This window comes from Chelonoidis abingdonii, chromosome 19, assembly GCF_003597395.2.
Source record: "Chelonoidis abingdonii isolate Lonesome George chromosome 19, CheloAbing_2.0, whole genome shotgun sequence".
Classification (NCBI taxonomy): domain Eukaryota; kingdom Metazoa; phylum Chordata; order Testudines; family Testudinidae; genus Chelonoidis; species Chelonoidis abingdonii.
This window is the reverse complement of record NC_133787.1, coordinates 8,784,542-8,800,468: the sequence shown is the minus strand read 5'-3', so window position 1 is coordinate 8,800,468 and position 15,927 is coordinate 8,784,542. Positions and strand designations below refer to the sequence as shown.

Sequence of the window (15,927 nt, the reverse complement as noted above, 5' to 3'; positions counted from 1 at the left end):
GTTTTAACTAATGAATATGACTGTGTTTTAACCAGGATACCTAAAGCTTTAAAACCTGGTCATGTTTCTCTCTTTACAAGTAGTACAAGTATGGTTGTTTCTTTTGGTATACCCAAGAAAAAAATATCTGTTTTCACATATGGGGTAGGTTTTAAAGTGTCAAAATTACAACGAACTGTTCAATTTTAAAGGAAAATATTTTCTTCTTTTCTGAACTAAACAAAGGTTTAGCTCTTAATGCTGAGAGTAGGTTATTTAGCAGCTGTGTCAAGGATGGGAACTTTGGTTTGGGCAAGATTTAGAACTTATGGTGCCTCAAGTGAGATAGCCCCAAAACAGCAGGTTATTTGCGTGTTTATGGAAATTATCAATTTTACTGATGTGGAAATGTAGGAAGCACAAAGCTTAAAACTTTGGTTTCATCACTGAGAGACACAGCTGCAGCTGTTCTTACAGGAACAAAGTAAATTGTATATTCTTACAGGAACAAAGTATATTTGTATAAAGTATATTTGGGAGATGATTCTAAAGGGTAGAGGTTCTCAACCTGGTATTATGCCCCACAGAGGTTTGCGAAACACTTATCAGGGATCCCGATCACTCTGCTCTTCCCATACTGCTAAGTAGGATGGGGGTCCTGCCTAGACCCTAGCATCCCAGCTATAGGTGAGGTGGCTCCCACAGTGATCCCAATATGGAAAAGGGGGTTGTGATATGGAAAAAGCTGGGAAACACTGAGTAGCAAATTTTTTTCCGAGTGTTCTTTACACTCTAGTACTGCTCATGAGCACTGGTTTCAAACATTGCTAAAACTGTCCTGGTCTTGCTGTAGAACTTGCTGTTGCTAAAATTATGATCCCAGGTCTCAAGCTGTCTGAAATTTTAGTTTGTAGAATAAGGACAAGTGACTCTTCTCATTCATTTTTAACACAGAGCCAAAACAAAACAAAACAAAACCCTCAGAATTCTTTGCTTGAACAGCTGTTTGGTGGGAATGGAAGTTAATCTGCATAATCTTGATAACACTTAAACCTTCACCTTTGATTTTTAAAGAGGTCAGTCAACCACATTTTAAGGATTTATAGTCACATATGTGAAGAATTTAACGGCTTAAGGTCAATGTCTTAAACAGGAGATATAGCTCTTAATTCGTAACTTAAAAGCCAATTTAATGGAATTCTTTAAAGCTTTCCAGTCTGCTTGCTACACAGAGTTATGCCAAATATAACAGCATCAGTGTTCAAAAGGGACAGCATTCTATGACTTATATCATTGTTAAAATATCTGTCCTTGCAGTAAAGGCTTTTAATAACCTTTAGTGAACCTGTAAAGCTCTGGTGTCACCACACTTGGGTATTAATTATAAATTCTGGGCATCATATTAACAGAAAAGTATCAAAAAAAATTGGAGGAAGTTATTTATGAGGCAAGATGGAAAGAAAACTTCACTAAGTGATGGTCTAACAAAACATGATGATCTACAAATATTTGTTGGGTTTGAAAATTAAGTCAGGAAATGAATTCTTTAATGTTATATACTGATGCATTACTTAGACTAAAAGGAATAAAATTAATAAAAGGAAAAATTAGGCTGAATATCAACAAATATCTCTTGATACTGAGACCTACCAGATTGTAGCTTAGTCTCACAAGGGAAATGGTAGAAAAACAACTGCTTCAGAATTTTAAAATCTAGACTAGACAAAGCACTAGATAATGGACCATAAGGAACAATCATGATTTGCAGGGAAATAGACTGTGTGATCCAATAAGTCTTTTATACCTCTATCTTCCATGATTCTATGAACCTATTACCGATCAATTTAAATAATTAAGGGTTCTTCAAGGAGCAATATTTAATTTCTCACAGAGTTAACGTTAACAGTTCTGTGTGAGATGCAGAGTAAAATAGGGCAGCACAGCTGTTAAGTCCTGCTATATAAATCTACACTGCAACATGTTCTGAAAAGGATAAAGGCTAATACGTCCTAAGTTTTGCTAGACCTACTGATATAAAACAGTAATGCAAAAATACAGTTTAAACAACAATTATACTATGCAAATGACACTATAAAAATAGGATCCTGGGGTACCATATTTGTGTCTCAATGACTCCAAATCAGACATGCCCTCAGTTTACAAGTTTTTTAACCGCTAATCCTGGAAATCCACCCTGATATCTCAAAGAAATGTTATGTTCTATTAGAAACAGGTTTAGAATATAGACAGGAATCTGTATAACTACAAGAATCAGAACTACTGGATATCATGAGGTCATTTTACATAGTCACTCTTCCAGCTATAATTGGATTTTACAACTATACTAGATAGAGCATATTCAATACAGCTATGAAGAAATCAGATTGCCCTATGATTGGTGGCATTTAGATTTTTTTCATAGCAAATATAAATTTTGCTGATGGGAACTGTAAACCAGCCAGCACCGCAGGTATCAGTATATAAAAGCATGCATCCGACAAAGTGGGTATTCACCCATGAAAGCTCATAGTCCAATACGTCTGTTAGTCTATAAGGTGCCATAGCCCTCTTTGCTGCTTTTACAGATCCAGACTAACATGGCTACCCCTCTGATACTATATCAAAAGCAATTTATTCTGCATATCTCAGTTCATATACCTTTTTGTCGATGACTATCATCTAAACAGTTAGAATCTCCATACAGAACTAGTCTGCCTCCACCTTCAGAAGGAATTTGGTACAGTCCCAAAATGGCGACATTTTCAACTACAGCAGTCTCTTGCTTTAAAACTTCAAGACCTAGAACAGAGGGAGAAGGAATTTTAAATTTTACTAATAGCCATATGAAATTTAAACCTCTCCTCCCCCCCTCCCCAATACACAATCCCCCACATTTTTACAAGCTATAAATGACAAACATTCAATAAATGCAGTTGTCTGGCTCTTAATTTGAGATTACATTCATGAGAAAATTTCCTAGACAAACCTGACAACAAATTAAACCACTCCAAGGCCTTGGTTTTGTCAGTCCCACATTAAGTTTTTAATTTTCTTTACTTAGTGCAGTTGCAGAATCAAGACTCAAGTGTTTCACTGTTTTTAACGTTCTCTAACGAAAAATCCTAAAATTTCACCTACAATTCCCCTAATTTCCCATGTTTGAAAATAACAGATAATTAAGGTTTTCTACATAAGGTTTTTTCCCATTCAGAAGAGTGAATTTTTTATGAAGTGTTTAAAGGGACTTTATGAAATTAATTTCTTGTACGGGTGTGCAATATCTACTAATTTAAACACTGACCATTATAAAACATTTTGCTTAACATCCACATACATGGCTGCCATGTTTAAATATTATTAGATGCCAAGAACTGTTCATGGAATTAGAAGCAAGAATACAGTAGTCTCAAAGTAAGGCATCCCCTCTTTTTGTAAAGAGCAACAAAATGGAATTTCTAACTGAAGAATGTTCATATACATGTTTAATAGTAGGGGTTATGAGGAATAAAGGCAATTGTTTTCCAATGTGTGCATCTCATTATGTCTATGCACTACAAACTTCCGGTGTATTTAAACTCCTGTTAAACTTTCAATTTATGAACAAAATACTAAGTTTATAACGGAGAAATATGCCAAAAAGAAAATGTACCCAAACTCACATGCTTTCCCCCTATTTTCCCTTTTGTTTTAACTCTTACCTAGTTTCACTTTTTTCTGTTTCTATTTAAAAAAAACAAAACAAACCAAATTTCATTGTCAAGTTCTGCTATGGCTCAGTGATGTCCTCCGAGACAGTTGCAACAACAATCTAAAAAGCAACTTTATAAGGATATTCAGGTGCTTGTCACATACAAGATTGAAAGTCTCGTAATGATTAATAGCTATTTAAACTGATGGCTTGTAAACAGAGTATTTGCACCTAAATTGAAACTGGTTGTAAATGGGAAGGAAGAAAAACTGAAGAGAGAGGTGGTGGTATGGATACATTTATCAAAAAAGCAAAAACTATTTAGTTTAAAATCCAGCACTCATAACTCAAAAGGGCACTAACTGTACATTGTGAGATACATTCAAACTTTTGCAGTTTTTAGTTCATGATAAATAAAAAGGGAAAAAAATCATGATCCATAAAGAAACAAAAAGGTATTAGAAAATATGCACAACATTACTTCTTGATAAAATGCTCCTCTGCTTCCAGTCAGATTATCTGAAGAACTGAAACAGCAATATAAACTCCAAAAACACAGTGACTGCAAATTCCTCCAGTTAACACATTATCTCCAGACTAGACTAGAGAAACATACAGCAATGTCTTTCTTTCGAAAGTGAACTGAAAGGGGCTCAGTAAAATAAGACGACCTAACCGACTACTTACCAAACTTTATGCATCTCTGAATGATGCTAAAATATGTCACCCATAAAAAAACAAACAAACAGAATTCCTGAGTACTAAACATCTTCCAAAATGCCCACACAACTCAGCTTTTCTCCACTGTGGCAGAATTCTAATGGAAAGTAATTATATGCCTCTTTTACATCCTAGTCATGACCAACAAAATAAACTCGAAGTCTTAACTTCATTTGAAGAGGACAAAGACATGTCAGTCACAATACACACATCATCTGTGACTATCCGCTGATTAAAACACTCAAGTCATATACACATAAAAATTCACAGGAAACTTCTTACACCAAGTATGATAAAAATGGAATTCATTATATCCTGAAAGACACTCTGCTGAATCACAGAAACGTAGGGCTGGAAAAGGGATCTTCAAAGGTCATGAAGTTCATCCCTCTGCGCTGAGGCAGGATTAAGTAAACCTAGACCATCGCTGACAGGTGTTTGTCCAACCTGCTCTTAAAAACCTCCAATGACGAAGATTCCACAGCTTCTCTTTAAACTCTATTCCACAGTTTAACTACCCATATATGTGGAAAGGTTTTCCTAATATTTAATCCAAGTCTCCCTTGTTGCAAATTAAGCCTATTACTCTTGTCCTGCCTCCAGCGGACATGGGGAAAATCACCATCCTCTTTATAACAGCTCTTAACATATCTGAAGACTTATCAGGTCTCTTCCACCTTCCCCCAGTCTTCTTTTCTCAAGACTAAACATATCCAGTTTTTTTTAAGCCATTCCTAATAGGTCAGGTTTTCTAAATCATTCATCATTTTTGTTGCTCTCCTCTGGACTCTCTCCAGTTTATCCGCCTCTTTCCTAAAGTGTGGCACCCAGAACTGAACACAGCACTCCAGCTGAAGCCTCACCAGCGCGAAGCAGAGCAAGGTAATTACCTCCTGTGTTTTACGTGTGACACTCTCTTAAATATATCCCAGAATGATACCAGTAGAGTGACCAGATGTCCTGATTTTTGTGTCTTTTTCTTATATAGGCTCCTATTACCCACCATCCCAATTTTTCACATTTGCTGTCAGTAGTACCACTTAGTTATTCCCCATTTTGTAGTGGTGCGTATGGTTTTTCCTTCCTAACTGAAGTACTTTGCACTTGTCTTTATTAAATTTTATCTTGTTGATTTCAGACCAATTCTCCAACTTGTAAAGGTCATTTTAAATTCTAATCCTGTCCTCCAAAGTGCTTACAACCCTGCCCATCTTAGTGTCATCCACATATTTTAGAAGCATACTCTCCACTTCATTAACCAAGTCATTAAGGAAAATAGTGACTAGTACCAGACCCAGGACTAATCCCAGCAGGACTCCACTAGATATGCCCTCCCAGTTTGATAGTGATAACTAGTCTTTGAGTATGGTCTTTCAACCAGTTATGTACCACCTTACAGGAATTTCATCCAGACTATATTTCTCTAGTTTGCTTATGAGAGTATCATGGGAGACTGGGTCAAAACTCTTACTAAAATCAAGATATATCACGAACAATGTTTCACCCATCCACCAGGCCAATAATCCATCAAAGAAGGAAATTAGGTTGATTTGGCAGGATCTATTCTTGACAAATCCATGCTGGCTATTTCTTATAACCCTATAATCCTCTAGGTGTTTACAAATTGATCAATAGTTTGTTCCAGTATCTTTCCAAGTATTAAAAATAAGATGACTGGTCTATAATCCCCTAGCTCCTCTGTATTCTTGCTTTTAAAGATAGGTATTATGTTTGCCTTTCTTCAGTCCTCTGGACCTGACCTGTCCTCCACGGGTTCTCAAAGATAACTGCTAACAACAAAATGTGATACTCATTCAAAACATTAGCTATAGCTTTATGACAAATGCGTCACCAACTTATGGCTTGGAAAAGAAAATCCTAAACTGAGATATAGCTAAAGATAATATTAAAAAATAGAAGATACAGTCAAATTTGATAGTACCAAGTGTCTGAGTTGAAAGACATTTAGACTTCAGCTATCACTTTAACTGAAATGTACAAGCAACAATCTGAACTAAAACTGCACAAAATCACACTCAGACAGGACACTAATAATTACCTACGCCCCCAGATGCACACACAATTTCTGCTACATCTGTAAGTGTATATATAGATACACAGAGAGAGCAGTGTTACAATAAATGCGTATGTATATTGTTGCATATAACTGTCATATCAAAAACATGCCTGTCCCTCGTTATAACAGTGATGCATGAACTGTGTGTGTCCTAAACTGTGTGTAAGAATGCTATACCAAAAGAAACAACTTATCTACTGAATTATTTTGCACATTTTTGGTAACTTTTGCACTCAATTATAAATGTTTACCTGTGTACCTACCTACAAATACAAATAATAAAAAAATAATAAAAATAAGGAAATGCAGCTGTATACCTTGGTCCTTAAAAGTGTGTGAAATTACAATGCCATCTTCTGGAAACTTAGCAATACTGCATCCTGATGCATAGTTCACTGAAAAAACAGACATATGAAGTTATAATGCATAGGCTAACAATGAATGCTCTTTTCTCTCCCCCCCATTATTCAGTTAACTGTGAAGGTCAATAAAGAAAAGAAATGCATCAATCATGCTTATATGAGTTCTCATATTCCGATTAAAATCACCATATAATCTGCAGTCAGTGAGGTTTTTTTTTTCCAATTAACTATTGAAGAATTTCCAAGCAAAGCTTTCAAATATTTCATTTAATATATTTCACTCAAGTATACGTTCATTTTAGAAGTTATGATGTTATAATCTTTCTCAAACCCAAACGAGAAGCTTAATTATTTTATCTTTTACAAGCCGCTGTTATCACTATGAAAGGTAATTGTTATTTGTATTCCAGTGACCCATGCCAACAATCAGGGATTGTACAAACAAAATTAGAGGCTGAAGAGATTACAGTCCAAATAAACAGAATAGACAAAGGGTGTGAAAAAAAGGAAACAATATACAAGTAGAAGATTGGAAACTAAGGCAAAGGGAGATTAAGTGACTTGTCCAAGGTTAACTAGAAAGCCTGTGGCAGAGCTATAAACTGAATCCACATTTCCTGAGCCCCAATCCAGTGTCTTTCACCACAAGACCATCCATCATAATAGCTATAACCTCAAACAATGAAACATATCAATCTATATGGGTAGACATATTTAAAAAAAAAATCAATTAATTATGGGTAAAGAATTCAAAGGTCAAGAGGGCAAGATGTGCTAAAGAACATCCAAAAATTACACACGTGTCAAAAGTGGAATGTTTTGAGGAATGACTCCACATGTGAATTTTTTTTAAAAAAAAAAAGAGAGAAAGAATTTCAAAATTCAAGTTAAAATATTAAGTTAAAATAGGACAAATCGGAACCTTGATATCTGTATATTTCTAATTAGTAAGTAACTATAGTTTCAAAATAAAAAATAAATAACACACTCAGAACTACATCTGGAATGCAAATACAAAGAAGACCATAGAGTTTATTATACAGATATTAATCTAAAATCTAATAGATTTTTTTTTCATATAATTCCATAGGGGTGTTAGAGTTGCAGTATCTCTGAAAGTCACATGTCCCATAAATATAACTATTTCCCCAAAGAACATTCTGTTCTTGGAGTAGTCAAGTACTGCATTCCATGACTTACTTTCATGGTTTGCCATGGTAAAATCCCCTTCGTACAGCCCATCACTAAAGGCCATGTTCCAGACAGAGAGAAGATCATTGAGAGCTGGAATATTAGCACCTCCAGTATCTGGCATCCACCACTGCCTACAAAATTAGAGCATGGCACAGGTTATTAGTATAGAAGATCTAAAATTCTGTTTCATAACAGAAGTCCAATATCTTCCTGGATGATATTCAGAACGCACCAAAGCAATCAGTACCAAGGGCATAAATGTCAATGTTTATTTGGTAGTGACAATTTGAACCCTATGACTGGGATTTTCAAAGAAGTCTGAAGTGATTTACATGCCCAAATCCCAGTGCATTTCTGTGAGATACAGGCACCTTTAGGCTCCTTTGAAAATCACAGTCTAAGTTAATTAACATTACAAATGTGGTCCCGCTTTGCAGTGAAACAAGTGTGCTTTACCAGAACAGGACAAAACACACCTTGAAATAAAACAGTTTGACATATGTCTACATGGTTTGGCAAGGAAGGAAAAAAGACAATGGCCCAAATTATTTAAAAGCTGTCTGAAAGAATGAGGAACTTCTGATATCTTCAATAACAGAAAATATTGTTTGTTAACGGTTGGATAATTTCTGTTAAAAATAACACAAAGCTGACTGATGAGTTTTCTAATCTTTAGTTATTTTTAACCCCATAAATATTAAATGTTTCATTATTAGTGATGCTAACATATTTCCCCCTTTATAAAATATATAGGAATTATTTCAGATACTTGAATACTGTGTCATTTATATAATTGATATCATTCACAATCTACGTTCTCCTTTCCATTCGCCTCCCAAAAACTGAAAACCGAGAACTTTTTAAGTAGTCATTGTTTTTTCTAGTCACTGTATTTGTGACACATGCTGCCTTAAGAGTTATATATAAATTTACAGCAATTGCTGTTAAAAACATGCCCATTTGCCATTAGATAAAGACAAAGCGAATTTAGCACCTGCAGTATTCCCTTTCTTATACATATTGTGGGAAACACTGTAAATACTAAAATAACGTTACCTCATTATCTAAGACAATTGACAAGTTTATTTTTTTTTTATGATGACCTCCTTATAAAGAGCAATTATGTTAAGTTGTGGTTCCCACAGACTCTCCCCCACAAACTGATACCTTGTGTTTTCATCGTAGAACTTGACTTTTCTCATCACTGAAGTGTTGTACCAATCACTGAACACTATTAGCGAGAGTCCATTATCAACATCCCTCCTTAGCTTGGTGATTTCTTCAGGAAAATATTCTTCCTCACTGTCCACCATCAGTAAGGTCCCTACATAAACAGGGCAAACAGAATTCATAATCTGATGGTCTAACCAATGTAATATTACCTGTAGCCACAGAACTCATGCAGAAGGTAACATCTGTGCAGTGTCCCCATGCTGTCCTAACTGACTTGAAGGAGCCACCTTTACGGTGTCATGGTCTCCATGCATTTCTCCATGTCCTTTCAATCCCTAGTTTCTTTCAGGAATGCCAATAAGAAGTGTCAGTTGTAATGATACTGGATTAAGACCACCAACTCCTTTAATGTGCCATGCTACAGAGGAAGTTATAGTAAAGAATAAAGGATGCACTGATAGTGACTCTATAGGTATGTTTCAGCCGGGATTTTTCCTTTGACAAGACCTTAAAATCTCTCAAACAAAATCAGTGGTTGCCATCCTGAGCGGGAACATACAGCCATTAAAACAGGAAGGCTTCAACATGTGTAAGAAAATACCAACATGAAAACAACTCAGTAGTGCATATTACACGGATCAGTGTTTGTTTTGAAGCTGTGCATATGTAGGGGAAGAAGAGGAATTCTGTAATGTCTCTAATGTAAATACACAAACCAGTGATTAAGTCTTTACATGAGACAGATTGGATGTCCTTTAATATGTAAAGCTTTTTACTTCGAGAAATTTAATTTTTATGCTTGATAATACAAGAATGAAGAATGACTCCTGGCCAAAGAAACAGTAAAGATTTGAATGGTAACTGCTTGCTTTAATACAGAAGACTGTAAGGTTAGTGATCTATCTCCATGTTTTCCTTCTGTTCAAATACTAGCTTTTATTAATGTAGCTGCTGTGAAGTCATAATAGCCAGATTAAAAAAAAAATTGAGACTTCTTGCTGCCTTTTAGATGCAGAAAATTAAAAAACAGTCTTGTTTATTTCATTTAGATATGCCCCTGAGTATGTCACAATGTTGTTATAAATAATCAAACAAAATAAGAAGGCAACTAATTTGCCCCACAGGAAAAGTAACTGGAAATATATACTTGTATGCCCTGGATAAACAAGTGAGATGTTAAATTGCTACTAGTTAGAGGCACCTTAATTCTTCACTCTCTCTGTAATAAACATTTCCTAATAAGAGGTATATTAACATTTTTCTTTCTTCTAATATCGCTAGAGCTCTTCTTTCAAAGCTGTCTGTTGGAATTGTTTCCCCCCCTCCTATTTGCTTTGTTGTATATAAAATGGTAATAAGACAAAAGCATTTCAACTGGAAGTGTTAACAAATTGCAGCATCACCAAGAACACAGAAAAGAATCCCATCACCTCCTCCCCCTTCTGAAAATGAAGTCCTTATACAGAAAATGCTATTCAATATATTGGATAATTGTGTAGAATGAACATCAAATTCATTTCCACGTTTGACTGAAGATAATTTTTATACTTATCCATATGTGACAGAATATCCTTTAGAGTTTATACATTTATGCAAAAGAACAGTCCTAGTCTAATTTCTGAAAGCCCAACAGGCCATTTGCTTTTTCAGTGAATGCTGTTACAGTTTAACTTGCAAAGGGATTTCCATTATTAACACAATTTGAGGAATTTAGAGTATTTAAATGCAAAAGGCTGAAACAAAGTTCGGTGTCATGCAAGAGAACCTTGTTTGGCAGCATCCATGTGATTATGTCACCAGAGACCCATTCATGGTAGGTGTCCCTTTCAAGAGGCATTTATCTGAGCTACACTGGCCTTTGTCTCAAGGGCTTCCTATTCTCCAGCAGCGAAATGAAGACAGCATGCAAGGTGGTTCCACTTATTATTGAAAACCCTATATTAAGGTTGCCTAATGCTGTCTATGATGATGGATTCTTGTAACCTTTTCTTTAAGGTCTCACACTTTCTTTATTTGCAGCAGTCCTTTGATATTTGGGAGGGGGGAAGGATGCCCGAAGGTGATCAAGGTGCCTTCTCTTTGTCCCATGAACTGTTGAACACTGCCATTCCCCTTCTCTCATTTCCCTTCCTTGGGAAGATTTTGGCAGCCTGCCATAATATTAATTAAACCCACGAACAATGTAAGACCAAGATTCACCACCGAAGCAACAGCCCCAGACACTGTAGTGAGAATACATTTCTAGGATTTGATATACAATGCGATATAGGGGCCAGGGAAATCAGAACATTATGGCAGATTGAATGATGAATTTTCCTCTCTCTCAGCCTATTAAATATTTATGGATACAACGAAGGGGGAATTGATTGATTTTACTGCTGAAAATGGAACACTACAGAGAAAATTCCTTTGTAAAATTAAACATACATTTATAATGCATGCAGTTATTTTTCTAATAGCATGTACTCGTTAGTATTTTTTCAAATCTTTTCAATCCCTTACAAAGATAAGAAAGCTTCTAAAAGAAATTAACCGAACACAAATAATACATGACTGCTTACCATACTGACTAGCGTCAAAACATGTAAATGGTGAACCAAGAACTTCAACAAAATATCCCATGCTTCTTAGATGTTGGTACATATCCCTGAAGTTTGTATGGATGTGGTCACCATTCCTAATAAAAATAAAAGTAAACAAAAATAGAGGTCAAGAAATGAAAACATCACATGTACAAACCTAAACTACATTATCTTGTTATAGGGTCAAAGTTTATTTTCTTTTCCAGAAGAGACATTTTCAAATGATGGCTTCTAATTTTCAATGCATAATCAACTCTATGAACAATTCTGTGCAAACTGTATCATCTGTGATAGCAGTAATAGAGTGCAATGAATTACACAAACAACACTAAAGGGATGGGCTGAGGCCGCTTATGAAATACATTAGTATCTGTTTATTACACATCACAAAAAGAAAAAATTACCCCATATTAAAACCAGCTGCTCTTACTGACTTTCCTTCCCACAGAAGAGCTGGTAAGAGCAACGCCAGCTACCAGGAGATGAAGCAAGTAAGTGGGACTGACTTGGGAGAACTGCTGAAACCAGTGGAAGCCGCTCCTGGCCACTTGCCAAGAGCCATTCTAGGGAGACAGGAGTATCCCTGTGCCCTGGCAGCTGTTCAGAAGACACCCAGCACCTGTAACCTGCTTGATTCCCATTGCTTTCTCACTGTATGCTCCCTCCCACTCAGTGCCCGCAGTCCTTGTCTCCACCCAAGTCAGACTCTGGAATAGGTTCCCTTTTTGGTACCAACATCAACTTCTTTAGGAGTGAGGGACCAATATGGAGACATTTCTCAAAAAGCAGAGGCCCTAGTCTGGAATCACTCAGGTTACTTTGATGTATGCCAACACAGACAATAACACCAGTTCCCTATCACGAACAGGATAGAGGAGCTGAGAAAATGCCTTATTCAATCTGTAATTAAACTAAACTATTACGATATTTTTAAAAATGAGCCTTCAGTTTGAGTTTTCTATAATGAATCTAGCTGAATTTGTAAAGGTGTTTTGTTTTTTAAAGGAGAGCAAAACACTTTAAAAAGATGAAGCCTTAGTTTTCAAATACACTTCACTCTTTACAGATGTCAAACTTTTCTTCAGAAATCCAGGAAATAAATTTAAATAAAAGTTGTTAATAAACCAGAGATAAAGCTCGAAAACTCCATCCAGAAGCTGTATTGTTTTCCATGAAATTATTAGAAAGTAAAATTCCCCATGTTCCCTAGACAATAAAGATACAATACACCCTCACTATAACGAACCCCATTGGTTTTTATTGCCAGGGGTTTGTTATAGGAAAAGAAACCTGCTGTGTGTGGGAGGGGAAAAGGGGTTGCTGACACCTTGAGCCCTGCAGCAGAACTGAGAGCTTCTCAGGCCCCAGGGCCGTGTCCGGGCAGCTCCTCCGGCCCTGGGGCCATGGCAGACAGATCCTCCTCCTCCTCCCCACAGCCCGGGAGCCAGAGGAATTGTCAGCCCCTTGCTGCAGTAGGTGGGGCTGGAGATGGGATCCAAGGGCCAGGTTCGCTATAGCCTAAGGTTTGCTATTACTAAGGGTGTTATAGTGAGGTTGTACTGTATTGCATGTCATTAACATACAGTCAAGAAATAAACCATGGAATAGTTATGATTTCTCAGATAAAACCAAAAAGAGACACACCAATCTAAAGGATCATTCTTCATCCTCAAATTATCTCTGGGGAAGTATCCCGGTGGATAACGAAGATTGTGATACTGATCCCAAAGGACTCGCTTGCTACGAGGAGGGGTAGGAATGATCTTTACTTTTATTGGGAGCTTCACAGTAGAAGTCTGCTCTGCACCACTTTTAGACTGGAAGAAAAAACATAAAACAAAAATAATGAAATGTTTTTCCTAAAAGAGTATTTACAATTTCATTTAGAATGATAAAGGTCCAGAAATACTGAAGAATGATTTTTGATTTTTATTTGCCAAGTTTACCCACTAAATCCAGGAACAGTGTCAGCAACGAATATTCAGAGATGAAGGTCTAACCCCATAAAATCACACAAGTATTGTAACTCTATTATAAAAAATCCTTTGTATATTCAGTGGTTTACATTTATGCTTAGAATTTAAAATATTGTAAAAAAAAAAAAGCTTCGGTGCTACAGATGCTTTAAACATTTGAGGCTTTAGGAGGGTCTCCAAAACAATTAGTTCTTTTTTTGGAGAGAAAAATAATTTTAAATTTATTATCAAATCTCTATATTCCACCAGTTTACTTACAATTTATATTAGCCTTATCTCTCTATGGAGTCGGCCATGCCCTCAGCTGTTAAATTTCTTGCTCAGACTACTAAACTTTGTCCCCATATTCAATTGCAACAGGATTATAAATCTAAACCAACCACTTAGAAGGATATTCATTTATCACTACATGATAAAACACTGAAATGAGGTAAACTTACTTCATTTTCTGCAGGGGACAATACTGTGATCATGACATGACCTTGAGCAATGCCTTCCCAAGATGCTGCTTTCTTTGCTACAGAGATAGAAATTGCTAGGTATCCTGACCAAGGCCATAACACCGGGGAATAGGAGAAAGCCACTTCAATCTTATCTCCATTCTGTGGCAAATAGGGCTGCCAGTCTGGCTGCAGAGTAGAAAACAGAAAGTCTTGGTAATTATTTTAAAATGTTGATGAAGGAATATTTGTTGTCACAAATAATCTACTAAATTTTATATACACTGCTTAAAAACAAAAACATTTCTGAGCACAGCATGATCTCCAATTATAAAATATAAAGTCTGGGAGTCAAATTTTGTATTAATTATTCCTTGCATCAATTATTTAGAGCTCTGGGCTGCCTTTAACAGGTATTTGTACAATCACCAGAACAAATAGGTATTTCTCTACTAAAAATAATAATTAATAGAAAAACAGTTTTCCTCCAACAACAAAAACGGATGACTAACGGTGTCCACCCAAATTATACAAACTTGGTCTAAGTATTAATGCTAGCCCAGGATGTTGGGAAAAGACTGCAATATGCATCAATTTTTTTTTTTTTTTAAGATTTAATGTGTAATAGTGCGTTACTGACCTGCCCAAGGACTACTCACTGTCATTCGTAATGGCAATAGTCACTGGACCAGGGAAAGAGAGTTAAGGTTGACTATCACCTAGTAATTAGGTCACTCATTTAGGACATGGGAAACCCAAATTCAAGTCCCTGATCCAATGACTAATTACTCATAAAAAGTGGAGAAGCTTCAGCAGGAGAGGTTGAGCTCAGTAGTTAGGGTGCTCTCCTGCAATGTGGGAGACTCAAGTTCAAATTGTTTCTCCACAGCAAACAGATGGGGGACTGAACCCAGTACTCCCACATCCCAGGCGAGCCTTAAGCACTGGGTTAAAGCTGATAAGGGAGCCATCCCATCCTCTAGATATGTTACAACTCCAGTCCTCCTTTGCTTTTGTCATAATTCCCCAAAGTGAAACAAAATCCTTTGAGTTGAGTTGAAACTATGTTTTAACCCAACTCAACATTTTTTTGACTTTTTGAATTGCTGAAAAAAATTGTTTTCAGTTCGACCCGAAACAAAATATGTTTTGATTTTTCAGAATTGCTAATAATTCAAAAAAATCCATTATTCACACAGCTCTAGGTGTACCAGGTTTATCATGCCAAATAGAAAAGTAAGCACAAAGTATTGTCCTCTCTCCAGTGTGAAAGGATGAAATAGCCTTGACTTGGGAAAGGACTAGCAGCAGCACTTCAATGTGAAACATTATTGTTCCAAGCCATGGCTATTTATGTCTTACCTTGTCTACAATTCTCCCAGTGACACCCATACCATTAAGGATGGTAATATTAACAATAGTTGGCATTCCTCCATAATAAATAGGTTGGGAGCAATAGGGCCACATGTAGGGGCATTCTGTCAAGTCAATGTAGCTTGGACTCAAACTGAAAAAAAAAATACATGCAGTAAATTAAAAAAAGTACATACAACACAATCATGTTAAAAAGTCAGAGGTAAAATTAGCAAGCTATAGTCACTCTCACAGCTCTGATCTTTCTTCCCAATGAGTTGAGACATAAAAACCATGAATAAATTAAAATATAACATGAGAAAGTTTTATGTCAGGGATGGTCTGGTGATACTTAAGCCTGCCACAGCATGGGGGAAAGCATC

The 15,927-nt window shown here is 36.2% G+C and overlaps 1 protein-coding gene across 1 annotated transcript in view; it reads right to left on the bottom strand.

Moving 5' to 3' along the window:
• Positions 1-15,927, bottom strand: part of MBTPS1 (membrane bound transcription factor peptidase, site 1) — a 36,120-nt gene that overhangs the window by 4,301 nt on the left and 15,892 nt on the right. The window contains exons 12-19 of the mRNA XM_032785743.2: positions 15,554-15,698; positions 14,192-14,380; positions 13,420-13,592; positions 11,755-11,870; positions 9,188-9,344; positions 8,027-8,151; positions 6,782-6,859; positions 2,638-2,778 (exon numbers count right to left, since the gene is read on the bottom strand). Coding sequence (XP_032641634.1) covers positions 2,638-2,778; positions 6,782-6,859; positions 8,027-8,151; positions 9,188-9,344; positions 11,755-11,870; positions 13,420-13,592; positions 14,192-14,380; positions 15,554-15,698 — 1,124 coding nt within the window. The remainder of the gene's footprint in view (positions 1-2,637; positions 2,779-6,781; positions 6,860-8,026; positions 8,152-9,187; positions 9,345-11,754; positions 11,871-13,419; positions 13,593-14,191; positions 14,381-15,553; positions 15,699-15,927) is intronic.